Here is a 22,369-nt window from a genome sequence, read left to right as displayed (position 1 = left end):
TCCCACCATGAGAACAATTGTGTATGGTTTATATGCATGGTGATATAGGTGATAGGGGGAGCAACTGCAAGGAGATAGGGGGAGCAGCTACATGAAGCCTTCGTTTTGTGTGTGAACGCCAATAGATCATTTGTAAAATTGTGTAAAGTTCATGTACACACAATTTAGGATGTTGTTCTAGGTATTGTTCTAGGTGTTTTGTGTTTTGTGTTTTGTCATGTAATTGACAAAGGGGGAGGTTGAAAGTGCCCTGTCTTGTCAATTAACGTGAGGGTTGAGTCGATGAGTCAAGTGAGCCCCATATGAAGAGCGTTCAAGCCATTGCCTCAACTGCATGTGTACTTCGAGCTCGACAAAGGTAAACTAAGCCTCACATCCCATGTCCCAAAACACTCAGGTATATAATGCCTTGAAAGCCTTAGAACAACCTAGGAATTAGAAGTCTGAAAACTTAAGTTTTAAATAGGAAAACTTTTCTAAGTTTTTCAGCTGAACTCGATGATATCGAATCTATGTCAATGTCATCGAACGCTCATGATTGATGATATTGGACAGTACTCGATGACATCGAATTAGGCCTTTTTATGTCCAGCAACCACAAAGTAATTTGGACCAAATGCTCGATAGATCGAACATACATTTGGTGATATCGAACATCAGTAATCGATGACATCGAAGGTTAGTCGATAATATCGAAGGACTTAGAGCATTATCTAGCAAATCTTCTAGGAAAATATTCTGATATTGCTCGAGTAATCAAACGAGATTCGATGTTATCGAAATTCAAAATTCGATAACATCGAGCAGGATTCGATGCTATCGAATGTGGACGAATTTTGTTTAGCAAGCTCAACAAGAAAATCAATGAAAATGTTCGAGGAATCAAGACAGCCTCCGATGATATCGATATTCAAATTTCGATGATATCGAGGGAGTCTCGATGAAATCGAAATAGGACGAAGAAGTGTCCAGCGAGCTTTCAAGGAATATCTTCTGAAAAGATTGATGAATCGAAATGGGATTCGATGACATCGAACTTTGAATTTCGATGACATCGAATTAGAATCGATGATATCGTAGTTAGCCTTTTATTTGTCCAGCAAGCTCTTGTGTAAAGTCACATATAATATCGAGGAATCGAACCATGATTCAATGGCATCGAAGTTCAAATCTCGATGACATCGAATCAAGTTTGATGACATCGATCATCTATCAAAAAGTTCTAGGAATGTTTTACAGTTGAATTCATATCATCGAACCGATATTCGATGGCATCGAAAGTATACGTTCGATGACATCGAATTAGGTTCGATGACATCGAACTCAGTCAGAAATTGACAGTTTTATTTCCATTGGAGCTTTTTGCCTTTATAAGGAGAGTGTGTTCTTGGCTGCTAAACAGAGAGAGAAAAAAAGGAGAGAGCTTTAAGTGAGTAATTGCATATCACCTACCCTAAGCCCTTTTTCTCATGGAAGTTCATCCTTCAATCCACCCCCATCATTAACATTCAATAGAGTGAATTGGTGAATGAACTTCCTCATTTAAGGATTATCCAGCTACCATCTTAATGGCAAATTATTGAGCTAAGATCCCTTGAATGTTTAAGAACTTGGAATCTCTCTGTCTCTCAAATGAGTAACATTCATTAGAGTAGATTCCAACATAACCTTGACCCAACCCATTGCCTTATGATGGAGCATCATCAGTGTTGCGGATCAAGGAAGCTGAAGAATCTCTGTAATTAAGGGAGATCGTCTTTGTCAATGTGCAGAACGAGGCTCATCTACCTATCTGTAAGTCATTAGAGTCCAGAGACCCTGTTGATCATTTCTTGTGTAGGATTGGGTCACAGGTACATCTCACCGCTTACAAGCCCTCATAGGAGACCTCCGACGGGAGAGTACGTTTAGGTTCTTAGTGTAGATCCTTTGCTCTTGTGTAGGGCATAATCTAGGGTCTTTGTGTAGGTCCTTGACCTGTGTAGTCTAAACTAGGTTCCTTGTGTGGATCCATGGCCTGTGTAGCCTAAAACGCAGGTTCCTTGTGTGGATCCTTTGCTCTTGTATAGGGCATAAAACCTAGGTTCCTTGTATGGATCCTTTGCTCTTGTGTAGGGCATAAAACCGAGGTTTCTTGTGTGGATCCTTTACTCTTGTCGTAGGGCATAAAACCTAGGTGCTTTGTGTAGGACCTTTGCTCTTGTGTAGGGCATAAACTTTTGCCCTGTGTAGGCATGTCTAGGTTCCTTGTGTAGGTCCTAGAGTTGACCTTGTGTAGGTTATAATGGTTAGAGGTGAACCTGATTTAAAACCTCTGATAGTGAAATCCGGTACACTTAAGGGTTGAGTGCGTCCGCTAGGAGTGGAGTAGGCACATAGCTGAACCACTATAAACGACTGTGTTTGGGATTGATATTTGCGTATTCGATTCATTATGTTTGCTTAGAATGGTTACATAAAACATGATAACATGAATGTTTAGAACTGCTAAGAATCACATCCCACACACATTGTTACACTGTTCATCCATCATAGACAAATTGCTAAATCTTGTTTAAATATTGAATAGTCTTGCGATTGGATCCTCTATTTGGCTTGGAAGCCATTAGAGTTAAACTATGTATATGTATATCTTGATAGTTACACATTAGATCAAGATTGGGTTAATAAGATTTTTAATTTTCAAGAAAAGTTTATAAAGTCCTATTCACCCCCCTCTAGGACACTTTAACCTATTCCAACTTCTACTATAGCGGTCCTTACTGCAATTTCAACCTATAACGAAAGGTCAGGTCGGAACCTTGTGAGCTTGGCCTCGCGAAAGACCAACACGAAGCTCGGAATCCACAAGGGCTGACTTCCTACTCTAGGTCCGAAGCAGAGTAACATGCCCGCAAGAGCAATACCTCCGCCAATTCGAAGATCTCCAGAGTTCGTCAGGGGCCCCTGTTCTCCTATTTGACCAGGAAGGTAGCTCGGTATAATCCAGGTCGGCACTAGGTTAGTGTGGATCAGGTCGGCACGACCCAGGTCGACATCATCCAGGTCGGCCTTCTACTCCCATCTAAGAAAGATCCGTTCGAGATCTTCTCCTAAGATCTTGAAGGATATCTTCGATGTACTCAGGATCTTGGGATCCTCGCCATGGATCTCGGAGTATCATCCTATTGATCCGAGATTCGATTCTGCCTACAATATTGCCCACCAAAAAAGGAAGATTCGTTCCATGCTACTTCTTCTCATAAGCTATAAATAGGGAGGCCTCTAATGGTGAAAGGTACGCACAATCTCTAGCCTAAAACCCTTCACTCGACAAGACCCGAATTCCCAACCTGACTTAGGCATTAGAGGGTCCCCTGTACCAGCTAGGGTCTTCTTTGTCCGTCCGTTGTGCAGGTACACGAAGGTCTAGGGAAGGCTAACCAGATTTCTGCAACAACAAGACCGTTGGATCATCATTATTAGATATCTTGATTATGGACCCCCATGGGCCACAGAATAGTTTAGTTGTTTAAATTGTTTACATGCTTGTTATTTTTGGTATACCTTATATTTGTGTTGAGATTAGGGAGTGAAGAGCAATTTTAATTTATTAAGTGTCTTTATGTTGAGAATCTTATTTGAGAGCGTCTTTTTGTTAAGTCTTTTCTGAAACTATAAAAGAGAAAGATGGGTATGTGAAGCCCTAATGCCATTATTTTGAAAAAAAGAAGTGTTTTCTCTTCTTCATGTGATTTGAAGAATACTCCATGTGATTTGGAGCTTGGGTGTGGTGTGATTCCATTCCTCATTCAACGGAGGTGCGAAGCTTCCATCTATCATCTTCATTCTCTCTTCCTTTCTATCCAAAAAAAGTATTTTCTCAAAAACTTCATTTCTCTTCTTCCATTCCTATCCAAGACCATCCAAATCATCTTTTTCTTCAACTTTTCATCATCCAACTTTAACCCAACCGAAATCAACCATTGAGGATCCAAAAAACCCTGGCCAACGACCCACACGTGCGAGCCCCTAGGCTGACCGTATGGACAACTGCTCAGTACTTTGATTTTCCCCTGCTTCCCCCATCAAAACCTCTTGATTACCCATCCGCAACCCTACCCTAAACCGTAGATCCCCATTTTCTTATTTTTTCAATTTCTAAAAACCCTAATTCCAAAATCCCCAATTCCCATGAACCCTAATTTTCTAAATTTCAGATTTTCCCCTTCCTAACCCTAATCATAAAGCCTACAAATCTGTCCCTTGAGTGTGGAGCGTGCCTATGTTAAATTCGAAGTTCTATCCTTCCATTGGGCTTAGTTTTAATTAATTTATGTGATTTCTTAGCATGTGGCCATGAAATTTAGGTTAAACCATATTTTATTTCTTATTGTTTACTCTTAATTACTTAGTGGGTTATCATCTTTTGTTAATTGAAATACTTTATGGACTCTTTCATAATCTCTACGTTGCATGCTAGCATTAAATCATGTGTCCTACATCAATTACTCTCTCTCTCTCTCTCTCTCTCTCTCTATATATATATATATATTATTAGTCTTATCATTCAATGCATGGCATTTTGGCAACAAAATGTATGTGGTTGAGCGATATGGCATCTTGTTCTTCTTGCTCTTATTTGGTTGGTCTAGCACGATGACGACATCAACAGGATTTTGAGGAACAAATTGAGCTCGCAAGAGGTGGTTTCCATAGGGCCAATCAAGGGGTTTGTGGTTGACTAGAACATGCATTCTGATGTTTTTGCCGATAGACCCGTGGAGTCCTTTTGGGGAAGATGGGGGGACCATTTAGCTTTGTACCGATGGATGATTCCTCATCATCATGGTTCTGAATATCTGTATCGTATTGTCTGATACCAGCGTATCGTATCTGTATCGGCTTGATACGATATGTGATACGGGGCTATATCGGCCTATTCGAAAAGGTTGTGTCGTATCAGTCCATATCAGCCGATACAGCTCGTATCGGTATCGATATTTTGTACCCATATCAGTCAGACCGATACGGGTATAAAAACTAAAAAAACTGGCCATTTTCCCCCCGTTTTTGATCTCTCTCCCTCATTTCTCCTCCTTTGCTTCAAATCACTGAAGTACATCAAAGTAGAGGGATTTTCGGCGCCATTTATAGCTATTTGGAGAATCAAAGCATCGATTTTCATCATATTTGAAGGATCAAAAGAGGTTGGGGCTGGTTTTGAAAAAATCAGAAAATTGTTTGTTTTTTTTTTTTTTGTTGATCCTTGTTTAAATCCATGTAGATGTTTATTATATGCCTAGATCTACCAAAACCTATTGGATTTGGAGATTGTTTTGATCATTTTTGTGGTTTTTTTTTTCAGTTGCATTTACACCCGATTTTTCTGTAATTTTCGAAAACCATTTTTTTTTTTTTTTAAATGAATCTGAGCACAGATCTGGAGAGAGGACTTAATTCCAATCAGATCTGAAAAGTTCTTTTTTTTTTTTTTTTTGGGAATTTTTGTGGAAAATTCTGGAAATTCCAGAAAATGTTTTTTTTTTTTTTTTTTTTTTTAAAATCAAAATTCCGAGCACAAATATGGAGATGGGACTCAATTCCAATCAGATCTACAACAGATCTGATCGGAAAATAAAAAGTTTGTTATTATTTTGTTTTATTTTTTTGGAATTTCTTTCAAAATTTCTGGAAATTTCAAAAATGTTCCCCCCCCCCCCCCCCCACAAATATATTGCTTTTGGGGCTAATTTTGTTAAGATCTACACCAGACTAGTGAGTACTAGTGACTAGACTAGTGAGTAGTGTTACTTCTTGGACATTTTAATAGTTACCACTAAATAGTCCAATAGTTAATATATAATCATATTAGACAATTAGCAATATTTGATATCAATTTATGACATATATCAACAGTTATATATATATATATATATATGCTTCAATAAAATAAAATAAAATTCTGACTAATATGGGCTGATGTAGCCCCGATACCTATACATGATGTTGTATCATATCATTTTTCCGTAGGGCCGATACAACGGCCGATACCGTCATTTAGAACCTTGCTCCTCATCTCTCCTGTGTTTATTTTCTTTTTCTCTTTTGATAAAGTTTTTGAAGGACTGGAAATGGAAAAGCATTTCTTGCTTTTCCTTTACATTTCCCTGATTTGAGGATTCCAAGGGGGTTTTCCATTTCCATGTTTTGGTTTCACCCCATCTAAACAGGCCCGGTAAAAATAGAAGTTTCTATGATTTGTTTGTCACTTGTGGGTAGCAGTTTGTTTTCGTTCTCTGTTTTCCTTGTGGTACCTTTGAGTGCACATCTGCATGGGTTCCATCTATTTCATCATCATCGCCTTCATCACCACCACCACTGTCATCATCATCATGACCACCGTATGATAGCCTTGCCCCAGCTATTTGGGTCAGCTTTACAAATCCTCTCTTGCCAATTATATTCAAAACTAGAATTTTCATGGTTGCTTGGCAAAAGTTTGACAACCAGCTACCTCCCTAATCAATCCTTCTCCTTTATTGAGGGTTGGAGCTGTAATGAACTCTATTTGTTTACAAAAACAAATTTGGAAATCTTCAATGAGAGGGGTGTAGAATACATTCACCCGGCATCACTAACTCGATTTTATCTTCCATTTTTTAACAGGAGGGCTGGAGATAGATTCTACACCAAGAATGTATTTTTTTCTTCTCTTATCATGGATCATATGTTTTACATGAACAATGATAGAGAATGTCAGTCGAATTTCTATTTCTTTTCCATCTCATATAGTTACATTTATCACCGGTTGCATTGGGCATCCACATGAACGTACAATTGTTTGTTGCATTAGGCATCCGCATGAACATACAATTGTTTCATTTTGGTTCTGTTTGTAGTTTGTCTATGATGAAAAGCTCGCAGTTGTCATTAAGCCGCTCATGGGTGTGAGTCAATTGTATGCCCCTGCATTTCATTCTTGTTCTTTTCTGTGTGAGTAATATTACTGCTTGTGAGGATAAAAATGATAAAAAAGGAAAGTAAATTGGTTCTTGTGTTTCAGGTAGAGGCTGCATACGACATGTTGCTTATGCAGAGTCTAACACAACGAAGGGCAGGCAAAGTAATGAATAGCAACATTCGTTATGCTGATGTAAAACCCATAAGGAGTTCAGGAACAAGTTCAATGCCCCAGTGGGTACAGTCCACAGTTAAGAATGCACCTGTTTCAATTGAAGCACCATCTCCTGGCACCTTGGGTATAAACGCAGGGGTCTACGGAGCAATGATGGTTTTCACCTTTATCAGCGAAGCGTCTACATCTTCAGTCGGGCCATATGCTGGGGCTGATGTTCCTGGGCTAATCTTGGCCACTGGTTTTGGAGCTTCATTATACTTTTTGACCAAGAAAAACATTAAACTAGGTAAGGAGACACCAATACTTCTTTTCTCGCGTCTTTAGCTTTCATATATAGCAAGCTGGGTAAAGAATGATGCCAGTGAGCATCGTATGTTGGAGAGTCACTTGCATCGACCCATCCTACCTCTGGCGAGAGTACCTCCTCTCCAGTTGATGGTGTAGGTTCTGTGCCCCTACCCCTGTAACACACCCTGGAGAGTTGTCTTTTTTATTTCTGGTCAACTGTATTCTTCTATAGTGAAGGTATTCCTCCACCCTGTAGGGTCTGTGCAAGGAGGAATCGTGGGGAGGGTTTGGTGCTGTTAACTTTAGATACTACATTTTATTATATTGAGAATGACAACTATATATACAAGGTTCTGTGCCCCCACCCCCTGTAACACACCCTGGAGAGTTTTCTTTTTTATTTCTGGTCAACCGTATTCTTCTATAGTGAAGGTATTCCTCCACCCTGTAGGGTCTGTGCGAGGAATCGTGGGGAGGGTTTGATGCTGTTAACTTTAGATACTACATTTTATTCTATTGAGAATGACAAGCTTATATACAAAAGTGGGAGATGTCTAGGAGATCTTTACAGATATCCATTTATCTATAGTATGTACAGCTGCACGTACATATCTTATAATCTAACAGGTACCAGTCATCGATGCTCTTTTTTCCCAGGCATGATGCACATATTAGGGACCGTTGTGTTCCACTTCCTGAGGTTCTTGAAAGTTAGAAGCTACATCATGGAAAGCTGTATTATTCCAACCAGTGTAGAGTACGCACGTCGTTAATTAAGTATGCAGTTGTATGTACAACTGTGTATCCTAACCTTGTTAACCTTGTTATGCCAGAGATGTAGTCATGTGGAGTATGAATGCTTTTGTTTTTTGCTTTTCCCTTCTTTTTTCTTCCCATTGTATTATTTAGTCATGCGGAGTACCATTCTAGTTTCCTATTTCTATTAATAATAGAGGGTTTGTCAAGATAACCAATACATTCAACCCTAATACCTTTTTTTACCCCTTATTCTCTCTCTCTCTCTCTCTCTCTCTCTCTCTCTCTCTCTCTCGTTAACCTCAATCTATACATCTCTTTCGATCTCTCTACTACACAGAATGGATGTTGTCAAGTACAAGTGCTACTTTGGGTACTAGATATAATTTGAAGGGAAAGTTGTGAAACACCCAATTATTTATTTATTTTTGAAGATTAACATCAATTTATTAAAAAACTGCCAAAGGCGAAAAGAGAACAAGCAAGGTCTGCTACAATCCGAAGAGAATAAAATACAAGGATCAAAGATCAGGAGGTAGGATGACCAATCCGCCACCTCCCTTTCGATGAATGAGACAACCTGAGAAATAGGAGAGGAGGAATTATGGAATCAACCATTATTCCTCTCTCCAAATGGCCCAAAGGGTTGCCATAATAATCAGATGCCAAATAGCATTGGGATCCTTTCTAACACCTCCCCCATGCCAAGCAAAAAGCAAAAAAGAGATCCTTAGTGGAATAAGGCATGACCCAGGGGTATGGAAAAGAGCAAGGATGCAAGATCGTACTCCATGGGTGAAAGGGCAATGGATGAAGAGTTGGTTAATCGTTATGCGTTTTCCATGCAAAGCGGATATGTTGGTAAGAGTCATGCCTCTTCATTGCAAGTTATCAATAGTTAAGAATCTCTGCCTACCAAAGAGCCCGAAGAAGGCAACGACTTTCGAAGGAGCTCTGTAAGACCATGTGAAGGAAGGAAAACGACACAAGCTACTTGAGCAAAGAGATGCCTTTCCAGAGCTTGAGAAGCCAAAGAAAATCTTCTAACTCTTGAGTTCGAAAGGTTTCTCCTACAAGGGGGAGACTAAATCCCATACCTAATGTCAGAGAAGCAACTGACTATAAAAACGAACCCGTCCGAGGTGATACGAGCTAGACTAGGGAAGAGAAATCAGAGAGGGCTATCAGAAATTCAGCGATCCATCCACGAGCAGATGCAAGACCCATTGCCAAGAGCGAAAAAGAAGCCTTTTTGCACATGAGGGCCCATTTTGGCAATGAGCTTCCAAACTGATGGGGACATCTCGCGCTTGTACGCAAGGAGGGCCCTACCTTCTATTTGGATCGATGACGACATCCATGGAGGGCCTCCTAGTTAGAGGACTGTTTTGGTTCCTTGGGGTTGACCCGATCATCATGTGGATCCCATCATTGGATCTCATGATGGTGACCCACTACCCTAAGTGACCTAGTACTTTGGGTTTTACTTATTATTGTTATTAGGAATATCATGGACGGTTTAGATTGCTTTGATTAACTGTTATTTTTTATTACTTCGTCTCCAAGTAATAGGTTGCACACATGGCGCGAGATTTGGGGTATAGGGTTTTATTATAAATAGGCACCCCTTGTAGTCTTTTTTCCCAATGAAGATTAATAAAATTGTTGTGTTTTTCTGCTCCTTTAAATTTCTGAGTTGTGGAGATTCAATTGGGTGCGAAACCCTCCCTTCCTCGAAAGGCCGACTACTGTAGTGTGAAGCCATACCTATCCGATTTGCCTCTACTTTCTTCCATCCTATTTCTCTTCTCCTACAATCAGCTACGCTTCAAATCCATCTTCTATTACAGCTGTTTTTCTCTCTACAACAGATTTTCAGAATCTGGCCCTGCAGGAGGGCTGAAACTTTGGCGGAGCACCACACATAAACCGTGCATCGGATCGAGCTGAGTTTTGGGGGTTTTGGAGTCCATCCCTGGCCGACTAGGGCCAGGGTGGCCTTTTTCTGAATAGTGGGCCCCCACACGTGTGGCTAGGATCACACGCACGTGCGTCTGGGCCATTGTTGCTGTCCACACGTGTGATACTTCTCTGATTCGTCTTTCTCTTCTCTTTCACTCCTCTTTCATCCAAAATCTCTAAACCTAATCCTAAATTACTCAAATCCCCAATTTTATGCCCTTTCTTCAACCTTAGGTTTCCGAATTGAAATTTCTAAATCCCTTGGATTGGGAGAATTATTTCTGTGCATGCGTGGATGAATTTACCCTTCTTTGATTCTTGTTTGGTCTATAATTTTGATTGATCCGGCCCTAGCATGTGTGGGCCTGGACCCGCATAAGATTCCCCTTGATTGTGTTTGAACTTTTGTGTGGGATGTGGAATTTTGTGTAATTGTTTCTAAACTAGTGTGATCTAAAGCCTGAAATCTTGCACACTATACTTGAATTTCATGTCCTGCATCACAAACACAAGTGGCCCTATAAAGAGAGGAAATTTTGGTTTACCACCCTTCTTTGCACTTCCCACATTTCTTAGCAATGATCTCTCTCTATTGGTTGCCTCCTTCTGAGCCAAAGCGCTAGATTCATCGAGGCAAGGTCCCGAATGCTTGCACCACCTTCTAAGATCAACTTGCAAACCTTTGACCAACTAATGAGATGAAACTTGCGGCCATTGAAACTCCTGCTCCATAGGAAGCCCCTTCTGAGCCTATCCAACTTGTCCAAAACAGGCTTTGAGCATGGAAAGAGAAAGAAAGTAAACATGCATGTTTGAAAGGGCAGCTTTAATGAGCACAAACACCCCTCAAGGGACAAGGAACGACTTTTCCAGCGAGAAAGCTTCTGCTTAACTCATTCAATGACTACGTCCAACGGATGCTTGGTAGGCTTACTAATGCACAATGGGAAGCCAAGATACGAGGAAAAGAAGGAGCCATCTGAAGATGGTCGCCAATTAGAAAAGAGTAGGGGTAGAGGGATTGATACCAAGCATCTCACTTTTGGATAGGTTAACCTTAAAGCCAAAGATTGCCTCAAAGCAACACAATTTTACAGAGGTTTTCAGCAGACACCTCTTTAGCATTGTAGAAGAGAATTGTCGTTGGCAAACCGAATGCGGGTGCCAAGGGACCTCAACTCACCACCTTGGCCAGTAAACACTCATTTATCTAACATTTTACAAAGGCCTTCGGCTACAATAGTGAAAAGGAAGGGGGGTAGCGGGTCACCTTGCCTTAAACCTCTAGAAAATTGGAAAAAATCCTTTGGGGGAACCATTAACTAGAATTGAGAATTTCGCTAAGCAAACTGCAAGCACTGATCCATCCACACAATTTCAAACCAGAGCCTAATTGTCACTCCAAGTAGTCGAGGTAGTCCTAGTCGGCATGATCAAAAGCTTTCTCAATGTCGAGCTTGCAGACTACACCATTCCTACCTTCTCGATGAAGGGAGTCGACACATGCATGGGCAATGAGGGCACAATACGGGATTTACAGATTAGCCACAAAATCAACCTGGGCTTCAGAGATAACACCCGAGAAAACAAGTTGAAGCCTGGAGGCAAGGACCTTGACCATAATTTTGTAGGGAGCCCCTAAGAGGCTGATAGGCCGAAAGTCCTTGAGTTGGACCCCATCATTGACTTTAGGGATAATGGCGATGAAGGAGGCCTCATGTCCTGTGACGAACGACCTTCGGCGAAAAAGTCAAAGAAAAAGCTTGTAAGGTTAGATTAGATCACATCTTAGAAGACTTGGAAGAAAGCCAAGGGGAACCCATAAGGATCCTGGACTCGGTGTTCGAAATATCGGTATCGTGCTATGTATCACACCCTTGGAATACATATACGTATCGATTATCGCACAGGATATATCGTTTGTATCGCATAATTTATCGCACTTTTTGGGAAGCATGGGGAAACATTGGGAAAATGGTTAAATTTTTCAATGAAACTTCAGGGATTGTTAAAAAAGACCTTAATACACACTTTTAAATTATAACATCTCAAAAAAAAAGCGCACATAATAGGTTTCCTTTGTATAGGGTCCTAAGCTGATACAAGGACATGTGATGACCTAATCCTAGATGCATGTATAATCAGGTTAAAGAATGTTCAAATAAATACACCAATTAACTAACCGTTTCCAGTCAAAGGGATTAGGTAAATTTCAAAACAAAGATGAGGTCATTCCGTCAGGATCATGCCCCTTAGCATAAAATCTCGTAAACAGTAAAAAGGAAGGACCTAGGGATATGAGGATATCCCAGATCTAGCATAAGTTAGTCCACAGTCAAGTTTGGATCTGATTCTACTGACTAACCATCCCTCTTTCCATTCAAACTAGAAAGGGGGTCTCTAGAGAGGAACGAAAGGGGTGAAGAACGGAGGATGATTCTTACCTTTTCCTGCACCTCGAAGATCTAGAAAGAAGGAAACCTGAAATCGAGGTGGAATCCTCTATACCTAAGGGCCAATCTTGAAATCCTAATCTCTTGAATAAAGAGGAAGAAAAGCGACGAATTTCTATGCATTCAATAATAATGAAAATAGGGTTTCTCACAACGTATACATAAACTATGCAAAAAGTAAAAGCGCACTAAAGCCCCTGAAAACAAGAAAAAACAAAAAAAGACGAAAAGTAAGGAAAGTGCGATAAAGCTCCTGAAATAAGGAAAAGAACAAAAAACGTCCAAAATTAAAACACCCGTGTGGTAGGGTGCGAAATCCGACCCATGGATCTATGGTTGGGATGCAATCATGCCGCTCCTGCACTCGTAGCGCATCAAAAAATGGGTCCGATGGACCCAACATCCATCCACATCAACTCCTCCACTTCGGTACTCTGTCGGTGACGCCTCCTCCTCTGGTACACTGTAAAGAGTGCACCACTGATGTCAGCATCAATTCTCCCCGGGTAGGAAGAATTCACCACTAGCGAAAGTGAACTCTTGTATCTTCAAGCAAACCGGGGTCGATGCACTGTAGCTCTGCCTCTGTGATCCAAGAGTTATCTATAGTAGGCCTGTTCCTCCATTTGACTAGGAATTTCTAAAAACCTTTGGAGCGAGTGGAAACCGCCTCAGAGTCCAAAATTTCCTCTATCTCGTCTCTTCTTGGTGCAGGTGGAAGAGAAGGTAAGATGGGTATAGGAAGATCAGGCTGTGGCCAAGGTCCATATATAGGGAGGGTTTGGGAAGAAACAAGGGAACTAGTGGATATAGGTAATGGCTCGTGAAAGGGAACTAGATCTTCCACATTAAGTGTGGAACTGATGCTCATGGTAGCAGGGATATCAACAACATAAGCATTAGACCCCAACCTTTTCACAATTTTATATGGGCCTATGTTACAGGCATGAAGCTTCTTCACGGATCCAGGTGGAAACCAATCAGACCTAATATGAACCATGACGTTATCTTCAAGTTGAAATTCCCTAAATCTCTTGTGAGTGTCAGCAGAAAGTTTATAATGTTCATTACTTGAATTAATCTTCCTCCTGATCTCATTATGTAATGTTTGTATATGTTGGGCAAATGGCTCTCTTAACTCTGAAGGACGTTATGGGGTAGCCATGGGAATCAAATCTATGGGGGTTCAGGGTCTAAGACCTGAAACAATTTCAAACGGGCTCATTCTTGTGGACCTGTTCATTGAAGAATATATGCGAACTCTTCTGTGGGAAGAACAGTGTCCCAGGTCTTGTGGTGGTCTCCAACCAGACATCTTAACAAACTCCCTAGGCTACGGTTCACTGCCTCTGTTTGACCATCTGACTGGGGATGATATGCTGAAGAAAAATGGAGCCTCGTACCTAAAAAATGCTAGAAAGTCTTCCAAAAATAACTAGTGAACTTAGTATCTCTGTTAGACACGATGGATCTAGGTACTCCATGGAGTCACATAACCTCTTGAAAGAATGACATAGCAACGTGGGAGGCATCTGAGGTCTTATAACTGGGTAGGAAATGGGCCATCTTAGAAAATCGATCAACAACCACGAGTATGGAGTCGTGCGTACGAATAGTCTTAGGAAGCCCAAGCACGAAGTTCATACTGACATCTTGCCACAGGGCATGTGGAACTAGCAAAGGAGTATATAAACTTGTATTTTTCTTCCTTTGCTTCGCCAGTTGACATGTCCGACACTACTCTACAATCTTAGCCACATCTCACTAGATATTAGGCCAATAGAAACGATTAGACACAAGGGCAACTGTTTTACCAAAGTGACCTACCATCCCTCCAGCATGCAACTCATATTAGAAAACCGTGGAGGGATGTTCGCGAGATACAGAGCTTGTCCCTTCTAAAAAGATATCTATATGTAAGGACGAACTCCGCACTCCTCGAGGGGGGGTCACCAGACAATGATGCATAAATGATCCCAAAATCAGGACAGTTTGAGTATTCACCCTTGAGTTGCTCAAAGCTTGTAACTTCAATACTCATGGACCGCAGCATCATGATAAGATGGTTAAGCGCGTCAACAACCTTATTCTCTTTTCCCACCTTGTGCTTAAGCACAAATGTGTACTTTTGAAGAAATTGTGCCCACTTGGCATGCCTAGGGCTCAACTTCTTTTGAGAGCTCAAGTATTTCAAGGCCTCATGATCAGAGAACAGGACGAATTCTTGCAGTAATAGATAATGTCACCAATGGTGCAATGATTGCACAACCGCATAGAACTCTTTGGCATAAGTGGAGTAGCGTTGTTTAGCCTCATTCAACTTCTCACTGAAAAAGGGCATAGGATGTTCCTCTTGGCTTAATACTCCGCCTATGGCAATTCCTGACGTGTCACATGCTACCTCAAAGGCTTTGGTAAAGTTGGGTGGACACATGAATGACGCTTTCGTTATCTTCTTCTTAATTTCCGAGAAAGCCCGTGCCACGGCTTTAATCCATTGAAACTCCCCTTTTCGTATGCAATCTGTGATGGGAGCCATAATTGAGCTAAATCCACAGATGAACCGCCGATAGAACGTAGCTAGGTCGTGAAAGCTTCTCACGTCGTGTATGGTACGCGGCTCAGGCCAATTGACAATGGCCTTGACTTTCTCAGGGTCTGCAAACATACCCTATGGCGATACAATGAACCCTATGAAGATAACACGGGAGGTCAAGAAGGAACATTTCTTGAGGTTCGCATAAAGCTTTTCTACCCACAAGGCGTTGCAGACCTACCTCAAGTACTCGATGTGCTGGCTAGGGGACGTACTATAGATGAGGATATTATCAAGGTACACAACTAAAAATTTGCCCATAAAGGGTTGCAACACCTGGGTCATCACCATCATAAACGTACTTGGGGCATCGGTTAACCCGAAGGGCATAACTAGCCACTCATACAGCCTGTCCTTCGTCTTGAAGGCAGTTTTCTATTCATCTCCCTAGCGAACATGAATTTGGCGATAACCACTCTTAAGGTCAATTTTTGAAAAGATAGTAGATGTGGCCATCATGTCAAGCATTTCATTAAGCCTCGAGATGAGAAACCGATACTTGACAGTGATCTTATTTATGGTTATACTATCAACACACATGTGCCACGTGCCGTCTTTCTTGGGCGTAAGAAGCGCGAGCTCGGTGCACGGGCTCAGACTCTCATGAATGAATTCGTTTTTAAGCAATTCATCCACCTGCCTCTTCAACTCGGCATGCTCGGTGGGGTTCATTCTATAGTGAGGGAGGTTTGGTAGGGTCACCCCTGGGATGAGATCTATCACATGCTGAATGTCTCGCATTGGTGGAAGCTCGTCTGGAAGTTCCTCAGGGAAGACATCCTGAAACTCCTCTAGGACTAGACAAGCCTCCTGGGGTATCCCCATAGCAAACTTAGGTGTACTCTCCCCAGCCAGTAGGCTATACACTAGTCCCCGCCTTGGTCTCTCTCTCAAACTCCTTAGCATATATGATGTGGAGAGACTTCGACCGAGGCGCCCTTTGACTCTTAGGACCGCCTGGGGACGCAACATTTTTTTCTCCTGTTGATGATTTAGGAGGGAGCGAGCTCAAGACAAGTTTTTTTTCTTCATGCTTAAATACACAATTATTCGTACGCTCGAATATTGTGACATCTTTGTCATAGAGCCATGGCCTTCCCAAGATGATATGACCAACGTCCATCGTGACCACATCACACCACAACTTGTCCTTGTATGGTCCAAACTCAATCGGAACAAGGCATCGCTGGGTCACAGGGAGGGATTTTGCATCCACCCAAGAAACTCTGTATGGGTTGGGGTGAGGGACTGGCTTCAACCCCAGGCGACTCAAAGTAATTGGGGAAACTACATTCTCACAACTTCCGTTGTCTATGATCACTTTGCAGCTCTTTTCTCCGCACTTGGTGTAAGTGTGGAAAATTGTGGTTCTGCGCCAATCTTCGCTTTCCTTCATCCGAGTCAAGGCGCACCTTACCACTGCAAGTAGGATAGTCTCCACAGTATCATCATCGGCATCACTAGCCGGGTCAAGGGAGGGGATAACGATCTCCTCATCATCTTGGTTACCATCAACTTTATCTGCTACTTCTATGGGGTGGTCGGAAACAAAGGTAATGTGCCCACCCTTATTTGAACACTCAGCAGCGATGTGACCTATGCCACCACAGCGGTAGCACTGCCCTGACATCGTGGGCCTAGTAATTGGTCCAGCCATATTATTACTTCGATTTCTGTTAACTAGTTGGGTACCAGGTTGAGCTCTGGGTTGAATTCCGACCTGGGGTCTCGCTCCTTGCGGAGCTACTCTAGGCTAGGTCGAAAATCAATCCCCCTCACATTGGACTGGCGCACATAGTGCTCCAGTTCATGCACCACCTGGTAAGCATATTCCAGACCGGTGACCATGTGAAGCGTGAGCTCCCGCTGAAGCTTGGGCCTGAGGCCCATTCGGAAACGAGAGAGAACCACAACGGGGTCCTCATCCACATCGCACCTCATCCAATATTCATCGAACTTGGCGATGTATTCTGTCATTGTCATGGATCCTTGATGCAAAATGTGCTATTGATCCAACGACCTTTGCTTGTAAGAAAGGGGAACATAGTTCTCTTGCAACAACTCTTTCATCTCAATCCAAAAGAGAACTTGCTCCTCTCTAGATCGCTCACGGCGACGCTCCACATTTCTTCAATCGGAGAAAACTTTGGGGTCCAATCTCTCATCAAAACTGGGGGCATCAACCTTGATGCCCTTCATGACCATAGAAACAGGGTCCTTGTGCTCATAATTTCTCTGGGGGTGTTGACGACGCACCCCATCATGGCCCTCCCATTGGGCGGGAAGAACAGGATTATGATTGTGCGCGGGTGGTAATGCATACACCCCATCGTGTTTGTTGTCAGGCTCACGGGCCTGGTCTGCGCCCAAACCATCCCTAGGCGGATCACGACCCACAACTTGGGACTGATTGACAACCCCAGTGTCGGGGGTCGCCTGGGCTCCACCTACAGTGGTGGTTGGAATACCAGCCTCTAAACGCACCATTCTCTCCTCTAGACGCATGAACCTACCATCCTGATGCGCAAACTACTGTGCTATATTATCCCTTAAGGTTTGAAACTGTTGATCTATTCTCTTAGTTAGGCCCTCCATAGCCTTGGTAAATTGATCGGAGTCCATGGTGTAATGGAGACCGAACCCATGACCAGTGCGCATGGGCATACACTAGGAATGATGAGTGAATGGTCCTAGATCTATGTGCGAGAAAGGGTAAAAACAATGATACCAATGCAATACAACTACCCTATATGGCCTAGATCTATATGGGGATTAAAAAAAAACCTAGGAAAAAGGGCTGACTAAACTCAACAAAATTTGTCCCCTTCACAGAGCCAGTCACCCGGGTCGAGCTAGAAGAGACTGAACATGCATAAATTGTTGCTTAAAATCTTGTTGTTCAATTTTTATTTTTTATTTTTAATAGTATTAATGACTGAATATCTTGAGATAAAAGAGATTGAAATCACCAATTGAGGATCGATACTCACTTATTGAAATCTTTACGATCGTTTATTGGATTCACTGATATCAAGTATAGACATCTAGCTTGTGTACCACTTGAAACCCAAATGATTTTTTAAATTTTGGGTAAAAGGTTTCTGTAGAAAATTTTCACTACAAAGACAGATTGACAATAAACTGACCTACGCTAAAACTGTTCTTTGATACCAAATTTGATGCAGGGACGTGATGACCTAATCATAGATGTATGTATAATTAGGTTAAAGAATGTTCAAATAAATACACCAATTAACTAACCGTTTCCAGTCAAAGGGATTAGGTAAATTTTAAAACAAAGATGAGGTTATTCCGTCAGGATCATGCCCCTTAACATAAAATCGCGTAAACATTAAAAAGGGAGGACCTAGGGATATGAGGATCAAGGTGTCCTAAAACGGTTGCGTATCGGCCGTTACGGCCAATACGTAACGGTAACGGTGGTACTCGTTACGCGATACGGGGCCGTATCGGCCGAGTCCCGTTTTTGTATATGTAACGGCTGTTACGGGCGTAACGGCCGTTACTGACCCGTAATAGCTGTTACGGGCCTTGGAAAAAAAAGAAAAGAAAAAAACCTTACCTTTTTCCTTTCTTTTCCTCTTCTTCTTCCCTTTCTTCTTCTTCTTCTTCTTCTTCCTCTTCTCGGCCTGCTACAGCCCTGCTGCGGCTGCGGCCTCCTCCTCCTCCTCCTTCTTCTTCTTCTCTCTCTCTCTCTCTCTCTCTCTCTCTCTCTCTGCTCTTTCCCTCTTTCCCTCTTTTTTCTTCTCTTCTTTCCCTCTTTTTTCTTTTTGGTTTCCCTCTCTCCTTTTTTTTTCTTTTTGCAGGCGTAAGCTGCTGTAGGTACGTGTCACGCTGAGACGAGCGCTGACACTCCTCGAGCTCCGAGTTGTACGAACGGTTCAAAGGAGATCAAAGTTTTATGGGCTCCACAGTTATGTATTTATTATATTTACACCATTCATCTATTTTTAAATATTATTTTAGAGCATTACCTAAAAAATTAATCGTATCCAAAGATCGTCTAGACCACACCAAAAATAGTAGCGGAGATGATGATTTTCACCGTTAAACAATTCGTAGGCCCACCATAACATTTATTTTCCATCCAATCTGTTCATAAGGTCAAAAAGACCTGAATGAAGAGGAAAAACAAATTTCATATTGATCTAAAAGTTCTGTGATCCCAAAAAAGTTTTCAATGGTAGACGTTCAATCCTCAACTGCTTTTTGCAGTGTGGTCCACTTGATAATTAGATCAGTATTATTTTTCATGTTAAGCCTTAAGACGATCTCATCAAATGAATGGACGGTTTATACATAACACATTCATCATGGGTGGGGCCCAAAAAACTTTGACATGTGTGCTACACTTCACAATCCGAGTACCGCCTAATTTGAGCCCTTAAAAAATTGTACGAAAGACATATATTAACTTAAAATTTACCATTTAAATTATAAACTGCAATTGCTAACTCACAATGCCAAAATCAAATTATTTGAATAGTTTTAATTGTTATTTTGTGTACTCTTATTTTTTAAAATAGGGCCTTTTGATTTTTTTCATGATTCACTATCCAATAAATGTCCACTAATACATAAGTGGGATAATGACAATAAATTGCATGAATTTGAGGCTAATTTGGGGCATAGATTGATCCTCCAAGTCAGCCCGAAATTGGCAACGCCATCTACCTGAATTTAATTTCATTTTTTTAAAGAACTACTGGGAGAAAGATATTAAATTGTTAAGTATATAAATTAGATATTTAGAAAATTAAATATATACATTTTGTAGTCAAATTCAGGTTACCTGGTTCAAAAATTAATCAGACAGTCCGATATAGCTTTTCACCAAAGAGTGGACCGTTACACCACCATAAACATGTTCCAATTTATAAATGAATGCATATTTGGAATGCTTAGAATATTCCGGATCTAATACATATTTTTTTATATTTTTTTGGCAAAAATTTTTTTTTACGTCATTAAGGGCCGTTACGCCCCCGTATCGCCATTATGACCCCGTATCCGTATCGATTTTGGAGGTCACCGTTACACCAACCGATACCGATATGGGACACCTTGATGAGGATATCCCAGATCTAGCATAAGTCAGTCCACAGTTAAGTTTGGATCTGATTCTACTGACTAACCATCCCCTTTCTAATTTGAACGGAAAAGAGAGACGGGTGGTCAGTAGAATCAGATTCAAACTTTATTGCGGACTGACTTATGCTAAATCTGGGATATCCTCGTATCCCTAGGTCTTCCCTTTTTACTGTTTACGCAATTTTATGCTAAGGGGCATGATCTTGACGGAATGACCTCATCTTTGTTTTGAAATTTACCTAATTCCTTTGACTGGAAACGATTAGCTAATTAGTGTATTTATTTGAACATTCTTTAACCTGATTATACATGCATCTAAGATTAGGTCATCACATGTCCCTACATCATAAGCTGTGTCGTCTAACTAAATTAATGCAATTATATTCAAACCTTCTTGCCAACTCATTTTAGGGCATGGACCACAAATAAAACAAATCCAATTCTCAGGTGGACCACACCATAAGAAACAATGGGCATGATGGACGTTTAATCCTCACTGTTTCATGTTGTGTGGCCCAGTTGAGCTTTGGATCTTCCTGATTTTTGGGCTTATGCCTTAATATGCTCTGGAAAAATGGATGAACGGAGTGAATTTCTCACAAACATCATGGTGGGCCCCACCATGAGCCCCACAAACCGTCTGTCTCTGGCTAGGTCCTGGTGGACACGAATTGCTTACCGATGTTGTCAATAGCCACTGGATGGTGGTCTATAGCCCCACCATAATGTATGTTTTAAATCCACTTTGTTCTTTCCCAGATAATTTTATGCCATAATTCAAAAAATTAGGCAGATTCAAATCTCATGTGGACCACACCACAAGAAATAGTGGTGTAATTGAACGCCCACCGTTACAAACTCCTTAGGGCCACAAAAGTTTTGGATGAAGTTGATATTTGTGTTTTCACTTCATCCAGGTCTTTGTGACTTGATCAACAAGTTGGATGGCAAATAAACATTACAATGGGCCCTAGGAAGTTTTTAATGGCGTTCGTTCAATCACAACCGTTTTCTTGTTATGTGGTCCACTTGAGATTTGGATTTGCCTCATTTTTTGGATCATGGCGTAAAATAATATGAAAAAAATATATTCGTGATATGGATATAACACATGCATCATGGTGGGGCCCACAAAGCACCGTATAGTAGCCACCTCAAGTCTGGAGGCAATCTGCGTCCGGGCTTGGTTTTGGTGGATCCCCGGATCCACTAAAGTCTGTAGATTCGTAATTGTGGGGCCCATTTTGATGTATGTGTATTACATCCACATCGTCCATACATTTTTACAACTCATTTTAGGGCTTGATCCCAAAAATGAATCAGAACCGAGTCTTAGGTGGACCAGACCATAGGAACGTCTTGATTGAATCGTCACCATTATAAACTTCATGGGGGCCAACGGAATGCTTATTTGCCATCCAAATTGTTGATAAGGTCACAAAAGCCATGATGAAGAGACCACACAAATATTAGCTTGATCCAAAACTTTTTTGGCCCATGAGAAGTTTTTAATGGTCGATCACCACTGTTTCTTGTATTATGTCGCACCTGAGATTTGGATTTTCTTCATTTTTTGGATGATGCCCTAAAATGAGTTTTAAAAACCAATGGACGGCGTGGATGTAACGAACATACATCAAGGTGGGTCCCATACATCAAGGATCCCACCTACCTCAGTGGATCCATGCCCGTCTTGGTGTGGGTAGTACCCAATTCGCGGCCTACGCGAAACATCCACGTGAGTGGGACCTTGCCATCATGGTCCCACCTTGATGTATGTGTTGTATCCACACCGTTCATCCATTCGGAGAGATGATTTTTGGGCTTGATTCAAATAATGACGCCGATTCAAAGCTCAAGTGGACCCCACCACAGAAAACAGTGGGGACAGTGATGTCCATTGTTGAAACTATTTCTGGGGACCACCATGATGTTTATTTGAGATCCAACCCGTTCATAAGTTCAAATAGATATGGAAGAAGGGAAAACATGAGTATCAGCTTGATCGAGACTTGTACGGCCCCACGAAATTTTTAATGGTAGACATTCTATCCCCATTGTTTTCTGTGGTGGGGTCCACTT

General features: G+C 41.4%; 1 protein-coding gene across 1 annotated transcript in view; it reads left to right on the top strand.

Annotated features, from left to right (window-relative positions):
- Window positions 1-22,369, top strand: part of LOC131237208 (protein CHAPERONE-LIKE PROTEIN OF POR1, chloroplastic-like) — a 63,926-nt gene that overhangs the window by 29,786 nt on the left and 11,771 nt on the right. Inside the window, exon 2 of the mRNA XM_058234884.1 lies at window positions 7,046-7,406. Within this exon, the coding sequence (XP_058090867.1) occupies window positions 7,046-7,406 (361 nt within the window). The remainder of the gene's footprint in view (window positions 1-7,045; window positions 7,407-22,369) is intronic.

The sequence above is a fragment of the Magnolia sinica genome, chromosome 2 (genome assembly GCF_029962835.1).
Source record: "Magnolia sinica isolate HGM2019 chromosome 2, MsV1, whole genome shotgun sequence".
Lineage (NCBI taxonomy): Eukaryota > Viridiplantae > Streptophyta > Magnoliopsida > Magnoliales > Magnoliaceae > Magnolia > Magnolia sinica.
The sequence above is the reverse complement of the archived record's forward strand: the minus strand, read 5'-3'. Positions and strand labels throughout refer to the sequence as shown.